The sequence below is a fragment of the Castanea sativa genome, chromosome 10 (genome assembly GCF_040712315.1).
Source record: "Castanea sativa cultivar Marrone di Chiusa Pesio chromosome 10, ASM4071231v1".
NCBI lineage: Eukaryota > Viridiplantae > Streptophyta > Magnoliopsida > Fagales > Fagaceae > Castanea > Castanea sativa.
In genome coordinates this window covers 683950-697963 of record NC_134022.1, presented here as the reverse complement: position 1 = coordinate 697963, position 14014 = coordinate 683950, and the positions used below count along the sequence as shown (strand labels likewise).

Below are 14014 nucleotides of genomic sequence, written 5' to 3'. Positions count from 1 at the left end.
CTCAACCCAAAGCCCGGCCTTGATCTCGCCCAGCGCGAGCTTGAAGGCGCGAGATTGCGCCTCGATCTCTCCCTGCGTGAGCTCGACGGCGCGATCTGGCGTCGTTGAGCTCGCGTCGGGTGAGATTGACGCGCGTGATCGCGCCAGCGAGATCAGTGACCCACCGATCTCTCTCTTCCTCCTCCCTGTCTCACTTCCCTCTCTCAGTTTGACCGAATGATTTGGCCATGGTGTTGTTTTGATTTTTGTTTGTTTAGAAGTTGATGGATTGTAATTTTCTATTATAAAATTTGTTTGGAATATGAGAAAATGACTGAGAAAATATGAGAAATCAGTAAAAAATTTGCATTTTCAGAATGTTACCAAACACATGAAAATATTTTCCAAAGTATTTTTTAAAATGCAACCAAACACCTAAAAATATTTTCCTTTCCCGAAAATATTTTCACTTGAAATTATTTTACACCTAACCAAACGCAGCCTAAGTTTCTGATTTTGCATGTAAAGTCTCATACTTTTAGACTAGTCACCGTAGAGTGCAAGACAAGACAACTGTGTACAACTTCCTAGAAACTGATGAAAAATGAAAAAGTCTCACTTGACCTTTTTGATACCGAGAGAACCTAGCACTCTATAGAGGATAGTATAGCTATAGTTGTTGAAGACTACTACAAAAAAAAAAAAAATTTACCTCAGTAATCCGAATAGAGAGAATATGGATAGAGTTCTAAACTCAGTTGATAAACTTGTCACTCTAGCCATGAACTACCATTTGCTACAAGTTTTATACAACTGATGAAATAAGACAGGCTTTATTCTAGATGCACCCATCGAAATCTCTAAGGTCTGATGGTATGTCCCATTTCTTCTTTCAAAAGTTTTGGCACATTGTTGGTCCTGATGTAGTTGAAGCAAACCTCTTAGTTCTAAATTATGGGCATTTTCTCCATAAAATGAATTTCACTCACATTGTCTTGATTCCAAAGGTGAATGAGCCGAAGCGTATAGTATGACTAATTTTCACCTAATTAGCTTGGGTAATGTGGTGTCTAGAATTTTCTCTAAAGTTCTTGTTAATCGGCTAAAAGTCATTTTACCAAATGTAATATCTAACGCCTAGAGTGCATTTGTTCCTAGCCATTTGATCACTAACAATACAACTGTAGCATTTGAGTTGTTACATTGGATGTGTAATAAAAGAAAGGGGAAGGTGGGACAGATGGCGGTGAAGCTGGATATCAGTAAGGCTTATGATCGAGTTGCATGAGAATTCCTACACGCAATGATAGTCAAACTAGGGTTGGAGGAAAGGTGGGTTATTTTGGCTATGGAAATAGTTTAAACCATCTCATACTTAGTTCTTATCAATGGGGAACCCCAGGGTTTTATTTCCCCTACTCGTGAAATTAAGTAGGGTGATCATCTTTTCCCTTATTTATTTCTCATTTGCGCTGAAGGATTATCATCTCTTCTATAGAAGGCTGAGGAGCATAGGCAATTTCAAGGTATTCAATCTTGCTTTAATGGGGTCCGGATATCCCACCTTTTATTTGCTAACAATAGCCTATTGTTTAGTCAAGCTACGGTGGCACAATGTCAAAATTTGATGTCTGTTTTGGGAACATATGAGGCGGCTTTGGATCAAGCTATTAATAGGCAAAAAACATCATTGTTTTTTTTAGCAAGAATACCAATCCACATATAAAAATAGCCGTACAAGGAATGTTGGGTGCAAGACTTATGACGGATTGTGAGAAGTACCTAGGCTTACCTATGGCCGTGGGTAAATCAAAGGCTAATACTTTTATGGATCTCCAAGAAAAAATTTCAAAGAGGGTGATGAGGTGGAAGGAGAAGTTCATATCAAAAGCAGGCCGGAAAATTTTGATAAAAACAGTGGCACAAACGATCCCTACTTATTCTATAAGCCTCTTCAAGTTACCAAAAACGTTGTGTGATACTATCAATTCTTCACTCACAAAATATTGGTGGGGGAAAACAAAGCAAGCCGGGAAATTTTGATAAAAACAGTGGTACAGGCAATCCCTACTTATTCTATGAGTCTCTTCAAGTTACCAAAGACGTTGTGTGATACTATCAATTCTTCTCTTACAAAATATTGGTGGAGGCAAATAAAGGATGAGAAAAAGATCCACTAGATTAGATGGAAGAAATTGAATTATTCTAAGAGTAAATTAGGAATGGGATTTAGAGACATTAATGCATTTAATCTAGCCATGCTTGCAAAGCAGGCATGGAAATTTATTCATAATATCCATTCCTTATTTTATAAAGTTTACAAGGCTCAATATTTTCCTTGGTGTTCTTTTATGGAGGCAGAGCTTGGAAATAATCCTTCATTTGTGTGGTGGAGCTTACTATCTACAAGGGAGGTTATTGGGGTGGCTACAAAATGGAAAGTTGGGGATAGGAGATCAATAGATGTCACTAATTCAAGATGGTTGCCTCATCCGCCCCCTAGTTTTTCTCAATAATCCTCCACCATCCATGAAGGCATCTGAGATTATAGATTAGGCTACTTTGCAATGGGACTATGAACAGATTTTCGACTTGTTTACTCATAGGACTTGAATGGAGATATTGTCATTACCTTTGTCTTTATTGAACTCTCAGGACAAGCTAATTTGGACAAAGACCAGATCTTAGACATTCTCAGTTAAGTATGCGTATCAGGTAGCCATTCGCCTTTAGTAATCAGATTGTGGAGAGCACTTGTTTGTTGGTGATAAGAGTCCTTTATGGTGAAAGCTCTGGTCCTTAAATGCCCCCCCCCCTCCAAAGGTCCGTACATTTGTCTGGAGAGCTTGTTCTAATATTTAGCCCACTGAGCCAATCTACATAGAAGAAAGGTGAACATTTATCCTAGGTGTGAAATTTGTTGTCAACATACTGAGACTACATGCCATATGATATGGGAGTGTTCTCAATGTGTGGGCTTTGACTAAGGGTTGCCTCCAAAAATGACAGAATCATGCTCAAGATTTCTTCCTTTTGTTTAAGACGCTAGTTGGGAAGCTGGAGAAAAAGGACCTTGAAACATGGGCAATAATCTTATGGGCAATTTGGAATGCTAGAAACAAGTTTTATTTTGAGCAAACTTAAGCTCATCCGAAAAAAATATGTTGGGTTCTAAGATTTTAGGTTTAAATGTATTAGAATTTCAATTTGTAATGTTGACAAACCACGATCAAAACGTTTAGTCTTGTTTTAATTAGACTTGCTCAAAGTATCTTTATGTTGTAAAGTTGGAATTGAGTGTTCTGCAGGATTTACTGTGTAAATTTGCCTAGCTTGATCGATCGAAAATTAGACTCGATCGATCGAAACTCGTGCAGATTGTTTTTATGCAAAATTTTCCAACTTAGCCCAAGTCCTGTTTGACGTATAGGGTTTTATGTTTTGTCCTAGGTATAAAATGGAAAACACTAGCCATGTTTTATGGATGCTCTTTATGCTGTGTGTGTGTGAATTTTTTGTGAGATCTAGAAATATTTGCCTTCATATACACTTAGGGTTATCAAGATCTAGATTGATGTCAAGAGCTTGGTGATCAATTTAGTTGCAGATTCCAGAGCTTAAAGATATACAAGCGGGAGTGCTTGTGCTTGCTGGGAATCCAAGAAAGAAGTAGTCCGTGGACTTGGAGCTGTCACGTGGTCGTGGTAGTAAGTTTCCTACTCGAGGTAGCAATAGGATGTTAGTGATCTAAGTCGCTATTCTGTAAACTTCAATTCTTTTATAGTGGATTCAGTTTACCTTAAGGATAGCTAGGTTAAATCCTCCCAAGATTTTTTACCTGTTTGGTTTTCCTGGGTTATCATATTGTTGTGTTCTTTGTTTTCCGCACTTTACAATGATATGATTTATATGTGTTAACCTAAATCTGCATAATTTACCTAGGTTAATCACTTGGCTAAATAACTAGGTTAATCTGGTTGTATTTAAGGAGTCTAAAAACGTACAAAATCCATGATAGTGCAGTTGACTTTCTCGAAGAATACTAGAGGCATTTGGCTGCTAGCGTCCTTAAAATGGTTGTGTGGCAATCCGAAAAGTGATGAGGGCTGAAAAAAAAAAAATATTAATTTTTGAAGAAAATGTGGTAGATTTTATACCAATGAGAGGAAGACATGTGGGGGAGAGAGAAATTTAAAACCAATTTCAAAATATTTTGGTCGGGTCGGTTTATGCGGGTCTCTTATCCTTTAACCAGCCACCTAAATTGAAGTTTCAGTTTTCAGAGAAAGAAGACTCATATTCGATTGACTAGGCTATTCGGATCGACCCGTTGGGTTTCGATTTGATCGGTCTAGTTGGGTCCTTGGCCCACTAGGTGGTGTTGCCAAGAAAGGAGGGTGAGGAAGGGAAAATTATATTTATCTATAGAGGAAAAAAATATATATAAAAAAAATAGAATAAATAAATATCGAGGTTGACATGTGTAAGGTCACAATTTGTGCCTAAACTCGAAAGATACAATTGGGATAGGCCCAAAAAATCCAATACAATAAATTTGTAGAGAATGGACATGAAATCTAAGTTCTAGTGATTTTTATTAATGAAGATGATGGGCTTAATCATAACATCATACAGATGAGATAGCTTATATAATAAAAATTGTCCTCGGACTCAAGCCGAAGAGGTTAGATCCTATATTTCTTTTCCTTAAGGAAAAGTTACAAGTATTGATCTTAATGTCTATAGTGTTTTCTTTTTTTCTATCTCCCATCCCCTTTCTTGAACGTCTTCTCCTCCTTTTATATCTTCTTTCCTCCTCTCTCCATCTTCCATGTATGGATCAAATTACTGGTTTTGGATCCTTGTCCCATCAGCCCATCTCTGAAGTATTTGGAGATAGCTGTAAGGCTGAACCTTGATACTCAGGCATCACTTCCCTATTAATGCGGTCAGAGGTTTAGTTGTAGAGTATTTAATGCGGTGGTAGCAGCTTTATCTTAGATATTTCATAGCCCTTATTCTTATCCTGTGTACCCTCCATGGTTATCTTTACTTACATGATTTCCTAGAACATCATCTTTGAACATCGGACAACCCTTCCCTATCTTGGCTTTAAATAGCCAAGGTAGGACTCATCCTCGGATAACCTTCAGGGATGACTTTGATTGGCCTTCGTCTCTTTATTTATCAACATTACTTTCTGAGTCCATATTCCTATATCCTCGGACTATTTAGTATCTTCGGATTGGGCCTTTGGCTCAATACATACCCGTGGGCCCATTGACCCTACAACATGAATGTTTATTTATCAAAAAAAATTATTTTAATACTATAAATTTTACTGCACCATTTTCCATAAATGGTAACCGATTACTTATTACTTTCATAAACTCACAATCAATAATGTAATAAGAGCAATCACATCAGTGGTTGCAAAAATTTGTAAAATACAAAAAAAATGCTCAATTTTGCACATTTTAACCCATAAAACACCAACATCAGTACTTGTAAAAAATGTGCAAATATACAAAACATGAATAGCAACAGTGCATATATGTTCAGTTACTGTTCACGTGCAAATGATTTTTTTTTTCTTTTTTTCTCTCTCCCCTTCATCTTGCTCTCTCATATGTCTTCTTCTCACAACAAAAAAAGAGGTGGGTGGGGCCATGTAAATAGTGGTTTGTTTGATATAATAAAAAAATTAAAAAAATATTATTATTTAAATAAAATAAACAATAAAATAAGTAAATTGATATGAATGTTTTATAAAAGCGGGTTTATATAAAAAAAGTATATTTTTTCTTATAAAATAGATAAATTTTACACGAATTGATACGATCGTTCATGGTACAACTTTTTATATTAGTTTAGCTAAAATTGTGCATAGGGTAGCCTATGCGATTGCTTCACGCTTTAATTTATATATTTGCTGACAAGACACATTGTTTGGTCAAACGGGCGGAACATCCTTTCAATCCTTGTTTGATTAGTCAAATAGGCCGCGTCATTCACATAAGAGGAACCTCGACAAGCGCCTATATAATACCGTGCAGTAGTAATAAACTAATAACCCATGATCGAATAATCTGTGTGTTTTTCTGAACTTGTGAGACCAACAATAAGAGTGATTATAATATATATGGCAAAGAGCAAGGTTCTTGTTGTAGGTGGTACTGGGTACATAGGGAAGAGGATTGTGAAGGCAAGCCTAGCACAGGGCCATATAACCTATGTTCTTCAACGCCGAGAGATGGGTCTTGACATTGACAAGATACAAATGCTTTTATCATTTAAGAAGCAAGGTGCCAGACTCATTCAAGGCTCATTTTCCGATCACCAGAGCCTTGTTGATGCTGTGAAACAAGTTGATGTTGTCATTTGCACCATGTCTGGTGTTCATTTTCGGTCTCACAACATTTTGTTGCAGCTCAAGCTTGTTGATGCCATCAAAGAAGCAGGAAACATTAAGGTATCCTTTTTCGATTTTCTTTTAACTCTCCTTTCTTTCTTTCTGTTATATGACAACACAATTAACTGTAGTTCAACTGGTTTGTATCTATTGCATACGACCACAATCTATTTCATAATTATTTTTACAAATATTAAATATGATTAACTGTGATTAATGGAAAAAAAATGTAGCGGAGAAAAATGAGTCAGTCGTCACAATTTTCTACATAAAATAATTGTAAAAAATTATGTGATTAAGCTTGTGGTTTAGAATATTTCAAAGTAAATTTATTTATTTTTCGTTTTTAATGGGGCAGCTCCTCCATATATTATACATACGGTGGGGTTTGGTGCATTAGTTCCGTCAGCGCATGCGCATCTGATGAAGACAAAGTTCATAAAATAATTTCTTCAATGGATAGATCCACGATTCCTTTCTAATCATTGAATAACCTTGTCTTTGCCATTATGGTTAAAGACTTTATTTTATTTTATTTTATTTTAAATTGAAGATGTTTTGCTGGCTGATATGATGTAATCAAAATGTGTGATTGGTAAGCTTATTTATTAGACAAAAATTGATTAGAAAATAAGTTAGTTTATTTGGGGAGAAAAATAAACTTTATTTTATTTATTTATATTTTTAATTCAATAGTTAGGAGTTGGGTGGTTTGAATATGACTGTCTTTGTTAAAAACACTATAAATTGTCAATTATAAGCTACAAGCTTTTTGCAAAAAATTAATTAAACTAATTTGCTTGAAACTACTTTTATTTCACCTTTTAAAAAAAAAATGTTAATAACAAATAAACCTAACCAAACTCACACAAAATTAAATTCTGTGCAACAGGAGCTTTGTGACTTAGCAATACCGTTGACTCTCTCCTCTTGATTGGATCTGGAACCAAAGAGAAAAAAAAAAATGAATTTCTTAATTAAATGGCAACAATTTTAACAAAATAAAATAAAGTCATCCACAGATTTTGTAAAATACTCAAATCAAGAGATCTATAACAACGTTGGATAATTGTAAACACATTATCCACTAAAAAGAATTTTTGGAAGATTTTCATATTAATTCTTTAAAAGTTTCATCTCTTGTTAGATGAAAAGAATAATAAAACCAAAAAGCACATAAACTGTGTAAGTTTTTTTTTTTATATATATAAAAATATTTTTTATAATTAGATAGTTACAATAAAAGATAGAAAATTTGAAGCTAAATGTTTTAGAAATATCAGAAAGTGCCTATTAATTGACTTACAAGACTCTTGATATAAGTTTTTCATGCTTAAACTCAGCGTTTTTTTTCATAATAATGGTCAATACTTATTATTACTCCAAAATACTTGTTAATGGCTCAGTCAAATTACTACACAAAATTAGAAGTCGAAGTCAATTTGATGCAAGTTATCTATCAAAAAAAACTTTGATGCAAGTTGAAATCAGTTTTGTTTATTCATTTTTTGTCAAAGGCAAACTTGAGGCATATATGATCATTAATTCATCATTTGACATGAGAGTTGAGCCGACACCATTAATTCCACTTAGCTATGACGTTTGTTATCAAATGGTTTTTTGACTTTCTCCTTCCTAGATTAAGGCTCTTAAAGTAATACACGCAATTAGGAGACCCTACGGAATAATTAAAGCCAACTAAAAGACTTTACTTTTTTTCTTTATGCAAAAAACTCAACCACAATCTCAAAAGGACAACACGATAAAAGAGTCAAAATGTTAGGATATCTCTCAACAACTGATGGTGCAACTCATGCAGTTGAGTGGTGTCAAAGAAATTAACTTATGGATGTGATAATGTAATGACAATATTAAAAAGGAAAGTATATAACCATGAAATGTGCAATAAAGATGAGGGACATAGTACAATTTCATACAAAACCCACCCATCCAATGAAATCCACATAATCAAAGATATGATTACTGGTATTAAACGAGGCAATGTTTGGTAAGGTTTGCAGCGGAGTTATTGGTGCTAATACAAAATACATGATGCAGCTTGAGAATATTATTAACTAAAACGAAAGAAAATCATTAGTATCGTTCTCAAATATATGTGATGGTTGAATAGTTATCTTAAGTTAAAATAAGATATAAAATTTTCTTTTTCCTTAAAAAAGTAAAATATAAATATAATTACTTATAAATAGTGATGACATAGTGCTTGGTCACAAGTGTACTCTATATGGTAGACATTTCTATGTGGTTCGCATACTAAATTTAGTATCCATTTGGAAACTGCTTATCTAGCTTTTTACTAATAACTTTTTAATGAAACTGTGCTAAAGTATATATGTACTTTGAAAAAATTAAAAAAAAGAAAAGAAAAAATGTGATAAAAAGTGAAGTTTTAAAAAATTGTACATAAAAATTAAAAACTAAACTTTTAAGCTGATGTCAAAGAGACACTTAGTTATCCTAATTAAGTTATTCTATGTGCTTGGCATGTTACTAGTTATTCTAAGTTATAATCTGCTTCTCATAAGTAATATAATTTGCTATATATCTTTCCTTAAAATCAGGGACGGCCCAAGATTGTTTGAGGCCAAAGATGAGAATTTTATAGGGGTCTTTTTACATCTAAATATCACTTAAATAATATTCATTTATTTTTATATAATTTCAAATCAAGTATTAATTCTTACTTATTAATATGGCCAATTCACCCAAAGTGAGCTAATAATAATTACTATATAGATTTTACAAATTGGCATATCACCAAGAAAAGAATAGTTATTCAAACATTCATTCTATTATATTATTTAAGTAACACCAACCATATTCTTATCACATTAGTTTGTAATATTTTTTTTTCCTAAAATTTGTATTAGCTTTAGCATTTTTCATACACTTAATGGTGACTGTGTTGTATTTTTATTAATTCTTTTTTTTTTTGGAGAAAATACTTAACTTATTACAAATTTTACTACAAAAAAACTTACAAACTGATGTAGTAATAAGGTGACACTTCAACAAAATAATAAATGAGTATTGAATTACTTCATTGGTAAAGTATCAATTTATAGGACCTATGTAATAAAACTTGTAATATACTCGCATTAGTTTAATATTTTAGGTCTTCTTAAGATTGAGATAAAATATACACCTAACTCACACTTTTTCTTTAATAATAATAAATAAAAAAAAACTTACTGTCCAATATATGGGGGCTTTTTTATGTTAGGGGGCCTTAGGCCATGGCCTAGATGGCCTAGGCCTAAGGCCGGCCCTGCTTAAAATCTATCACAAATTTTGAGTGGGGTTTGTAGTATGTCATTAAATTAAAGTCTTATTCTTAACTTTTTGTTTCTCAAAAAAAAAAAAAAAAATGCCTTAATCTTTTTCCTTTTGTGTGTGTGCTTGTTTTTCAAAATACATATGAGTCTAGTTAGGGCATATATTAATCATTCATTTAAGAAACTCTTTATGAGACATTGAAAAAAAAATTGTCAAAAAAGTTAGTCGCTTTTTCATTTTTTCATAATAAATTTCCTAAAATTGTCTATTAAAATAAAACCTCTCTTTCTTTCATTTGATATGGTAAGTATGGTAACATTTTGCACCAAATTTTGTAGCGTTTCATACCATCTGAGTTTGGTACGGACCCCTCACGGATGGGACATGCTCTTGAACCTGGAAGAGTGACATTTGATGAGAAAATGAGAGTGAGAAGAGCAATAGAGGACGCTAAAATCCCCTTCACTTACGTAACTGCTAATTGCTTTGCTGGTTACTTTGCTGCCAACCTTTCTCAAATGGAAACACTCTTGCCTCCAAGGGATAAAGTCACCATCTACGGCGATGGCAACGTCAAAGGTGCTCTCTCTCTCTCTCTCTCTCTCTCTCTCTCTCTCTCTCTCTCTCTCTCTCTCTCTCGATAGAAACGAGATTAAGGCAAAAATGCAACAATTTACATAATTACACTGCTAACGACATATTGGACTAAAACAAAATGTGGTGTATTTTTGCTGCAGTGGTTTACATGGATGAAGACGACATCGCATTATACACAATTAAAACAATAGATGATCCTCGAACATTAAACAAAACACTGAACATTCGGCCTCCTGAAAACATTCTTTCCCAAAGGGAATTAGTTGAGAAGTGGGAGAAACTTATTGGGAAGGAACTGCAAAAGATTAGTCTTTCACAAGAAGACTTTCTCGCCTCCATGAAAGGTAATAAAAACCAAGAATTTTCTCTGAACCCCCTCCTTATATGCCTTTTAGTTTACTTGTCCAACACTAAATATTTATTTTCCTATACATATGCAGGACTGGACTTCGCTAGCCAGGTAGGAATTGGGCATTTCTATCACTTTTTCTATGAAGGTTGTTTGACAAACTTTAAAATAGGGGAAGAGGGTGAAGAAGCTTCAGAGCTCTATCCAGACGTGAAATATACACGCATGGATGAATACCTAAAGATCTATCTATAAGTACACACCATGTCCATGTGATGTCTCACTCGCTAGCTAGCTTCCAGTTGTTTCGGTGTGTGAAACAATGTCCTTCCGATCCATCGGTTACCCAATATTAATTGGACTTTTGTCTAAAGATGGCGTTTTGAACTTAGTCAACACCTCCATCCATCAAAGCTTTATTTGCTATGCAGCTTCTCCAGTTACAAGATTGCTTCTTTCCTTTTTTGTGGTTGGCCTTTTTTCGGCTCAGCCGCCTTCTGTTTGTTGTGGCGGTTGTATTTCTCCTTTCTTTTTTGTGGTTTTCTTATTGGGTATGCGTTTGTTCCCTTTCCCTCTAAGGTTGTTATAACATAAATAAATTTTTACTAATTGAACAAAACAATTACATCCACAAAACTACTGTCTAATAATATATATAAGTAGAACACAAAAACCAATTTGTGAAATATTTTATTATTTAATAACTAAATTTAATGTTGATTTATATACAATCATCATAAGTAAATATAAATATTCAACCCGAACCTGTAAATTTTTTACCTAAAGTAAAAACCAATTGACCCGTACTTGACCATATTTTTTGGTCGAGTTGGGTCAACTCATTTGATTCATGACTTGACCCATTTTTTGACTTTATTATTATTATTATTTATTTATTTTTTTTAAATCAAACCAAATAATCTTGCAAAAATCATTCTAAATACTAAACCATGTAAAAATAATATGATGTTAACCATCCAAAGTTAATGACTACATTGAATCAAATAGCAACTAGCTTAAAGTTTTCTTTCTAGTTTGACCACAAAGCAACAAGATTCAAAGAAATTGAGCATTTAATATAAATTTTGAGATCATCAATTAGTTTAGATTGAAACATCTCTATATCCTTTGGGGGGATAAAAGGCTCAGAGCATTGTTCTAAAACCTAAATTTCTACAATAAAACTATAAAATGTTTGCCATTGTAAGTAAACCAACATCCCTTTCACTATTTCCAAGGGGAGCAAAGTATGCATTTGAAATGTCAAGAGTTGAATTAATGTGCCTTTAATTTTATGAATTTATTTAAAAAAAAAAAAACCAAAACTACATCATTTTTGGGCATTTACGGAAAATCACCTAACTTTTATGGTGAAGATATCTTAGCAAACTTTGAATCATGGAAATTTAAGAATTTGTGTTTTATGTAACCTCTTCATTAATGAATCTAATTAATAAAGTTGTTTATTAATGAATGTAACATATCTGTTACATGAATTGTTATAATGATATAAAGGATTTTATGGCTAGTTATGTCCTTTCTGAATATTATAAATGTTATCAAGAAGAGAAAGCTCTTGTTAATCCTGACCAATTAGGAGAGCATTTTGATGACTTGTGAGGTACTTGAATAATATAATTTAGTAAGAAATTTCTAACATCTTATTGTTGATTTTTATTACACATGCACATGATATAATTGTTAATTGATAGATGTATTATATTTGTTTATCTTGAATTACTTTTTAATTAAATAAAATTCCAACAATCGGATGGTTTACATCACTCACTACTATGCCGAGCAAATTGTGATTGTAAATTGTTTTATTTTATTAGTTTAGGTTATTTTTGGATTTAAAAAAAGAGATCAAATTTTTTTATTATAGCTTTTCTAGGCTATTTAATCGATGTTACATAATTAAATGATACGTTTTCATTGGATCAACTATCAATATATCATATGTGAAACATTCTATATACGACAAAATATTAGAATACCTACCACCTCATTCTCAACCCCCTCATTAACCTAGTTTGAAATACATGATCTATAGTTCTATCATTATTATATACTATAACTCCGACAATTCGTTACCAAAAATCAAATGTTACCTACCCCTCATTATTCTAGTTTGAAAATAAACATGATCTATAGTTGATGAATACTATGTCCACGACAATATACATTACCCACCAAACATATCCAGCCCCTGATGTGTTATAAACATGATTTATTTTGGGTTAAGAACTTTGGTTGTCTTATACAGTACTAATGTCTGTACATATCATGTGTATATATATATATACTCACACATTCAAGTGTGGATTGTGGATGGAGGGACCCGTCATGAAAATGATCTCTGAGCTCCCTCTATACATGTGGGGCTCAGAGATTGTGGACTCGAGCAAAAGAAAAGAAAAGAGTGAATATTGACTGATATGGCAAAGAGGAAAGTTCTTGTTGTGGGGGGTACTGGGTACATCGGGAAGAGGATTGTGAGGGCAAGCCTAGCACAGGCGGATCATATAACCACCTATGTTCTTCAACGCTAGGAGATGGGTCTTGACATTGATGAGGTCAAATTGCTATTTTCTTTTTAGAAGCAAGGTGCCCGCCTTATTGAAGCCTCATTTTCCGATCACAACAGCCTCGTAGATGCTGTGAAACAAGTTGATGTTGTCATTTGCACCATGTCTGGGGGTCATTCTGGCTCCCTTTTGTTGCAGCTCAAGCTTGTTGAGGCCATTAAAGAAGCTGGAAACATTAAGGTTAATTATTAATTTTATATCTTCTTTTTATTTTATATCTTTTTTCTTTTTATAAATATATAAAATATAATTTCAATCAATGAATACCATTTCATTCCATTTTTAACTAACTATGTTTACGATAATTAACTACGCACTTAGTATCACATTTAACAATAAGCAACTATATTATTGTAGTTTCATTATCAATTAGCAGTTTTCTCTCCCAAGTAGGAGGCTCTCTCTCTCTTTGAGTAAGAGTACTTTTCTCCCTTAGTTCTCAAGTAGGGGACCCCTTTGGGTATACTACTCTCTGTGAGTGGTTATGGTCAAGAAATAACTTTTAGAATGGAGCAAGCTATGCTAGATGGGCTGCAGAATCTGCAGCTCACTAAGGAGGAGGAGGAATGTATCCAAATCACATCCCAGAGCCAAGCCGAGCTTTTAGAAGAATGCCATCTAAGCCTCTTTGGGAAGCTTTTGTCAACCAGGCAGCAGAACCTACGAGCCCTGAAAAGCATGTTGAGAGCTGCTTGGAAGATGGGATCAGATATGCGAATAGTGGAGGTGGGCAATGGCATTCTACAATTCAAGTTCAACTCAAAGTACCAAATGGAATGGGTGGAGAAGAAT

At 33.7% G+C, this 14014-nt stretch overlaps 1 protein-coding gene across 1 annotated transcript; it reads left to right on the top strand.

Moving 5' to 3' along the window:
* The first annotated feature begins 6018 nt into the window (after positions 1-6018).
* Positions 6019-11270, top strand: LOC142612562 (isoflavone reductase homolog). Its single transcript, XM_075784652.1, has 4 exons — positions 6019-6451; positions 10027-10267; positions 10426-10629; positions 10726-11270. The coding sequence occupies exons 1-4, from the start codon at positions 6122-6124 to the stop codon at positions 10887-10889; spliced, it is 939 nt and encodes a 312-aa protein (XP_075640767.1). The 5' UTR covers positions 6019-6121; the 3' UTR covers positions 10890-11270.
* Positions 11271-14014: the final 2744 nt, after the last annotated feature.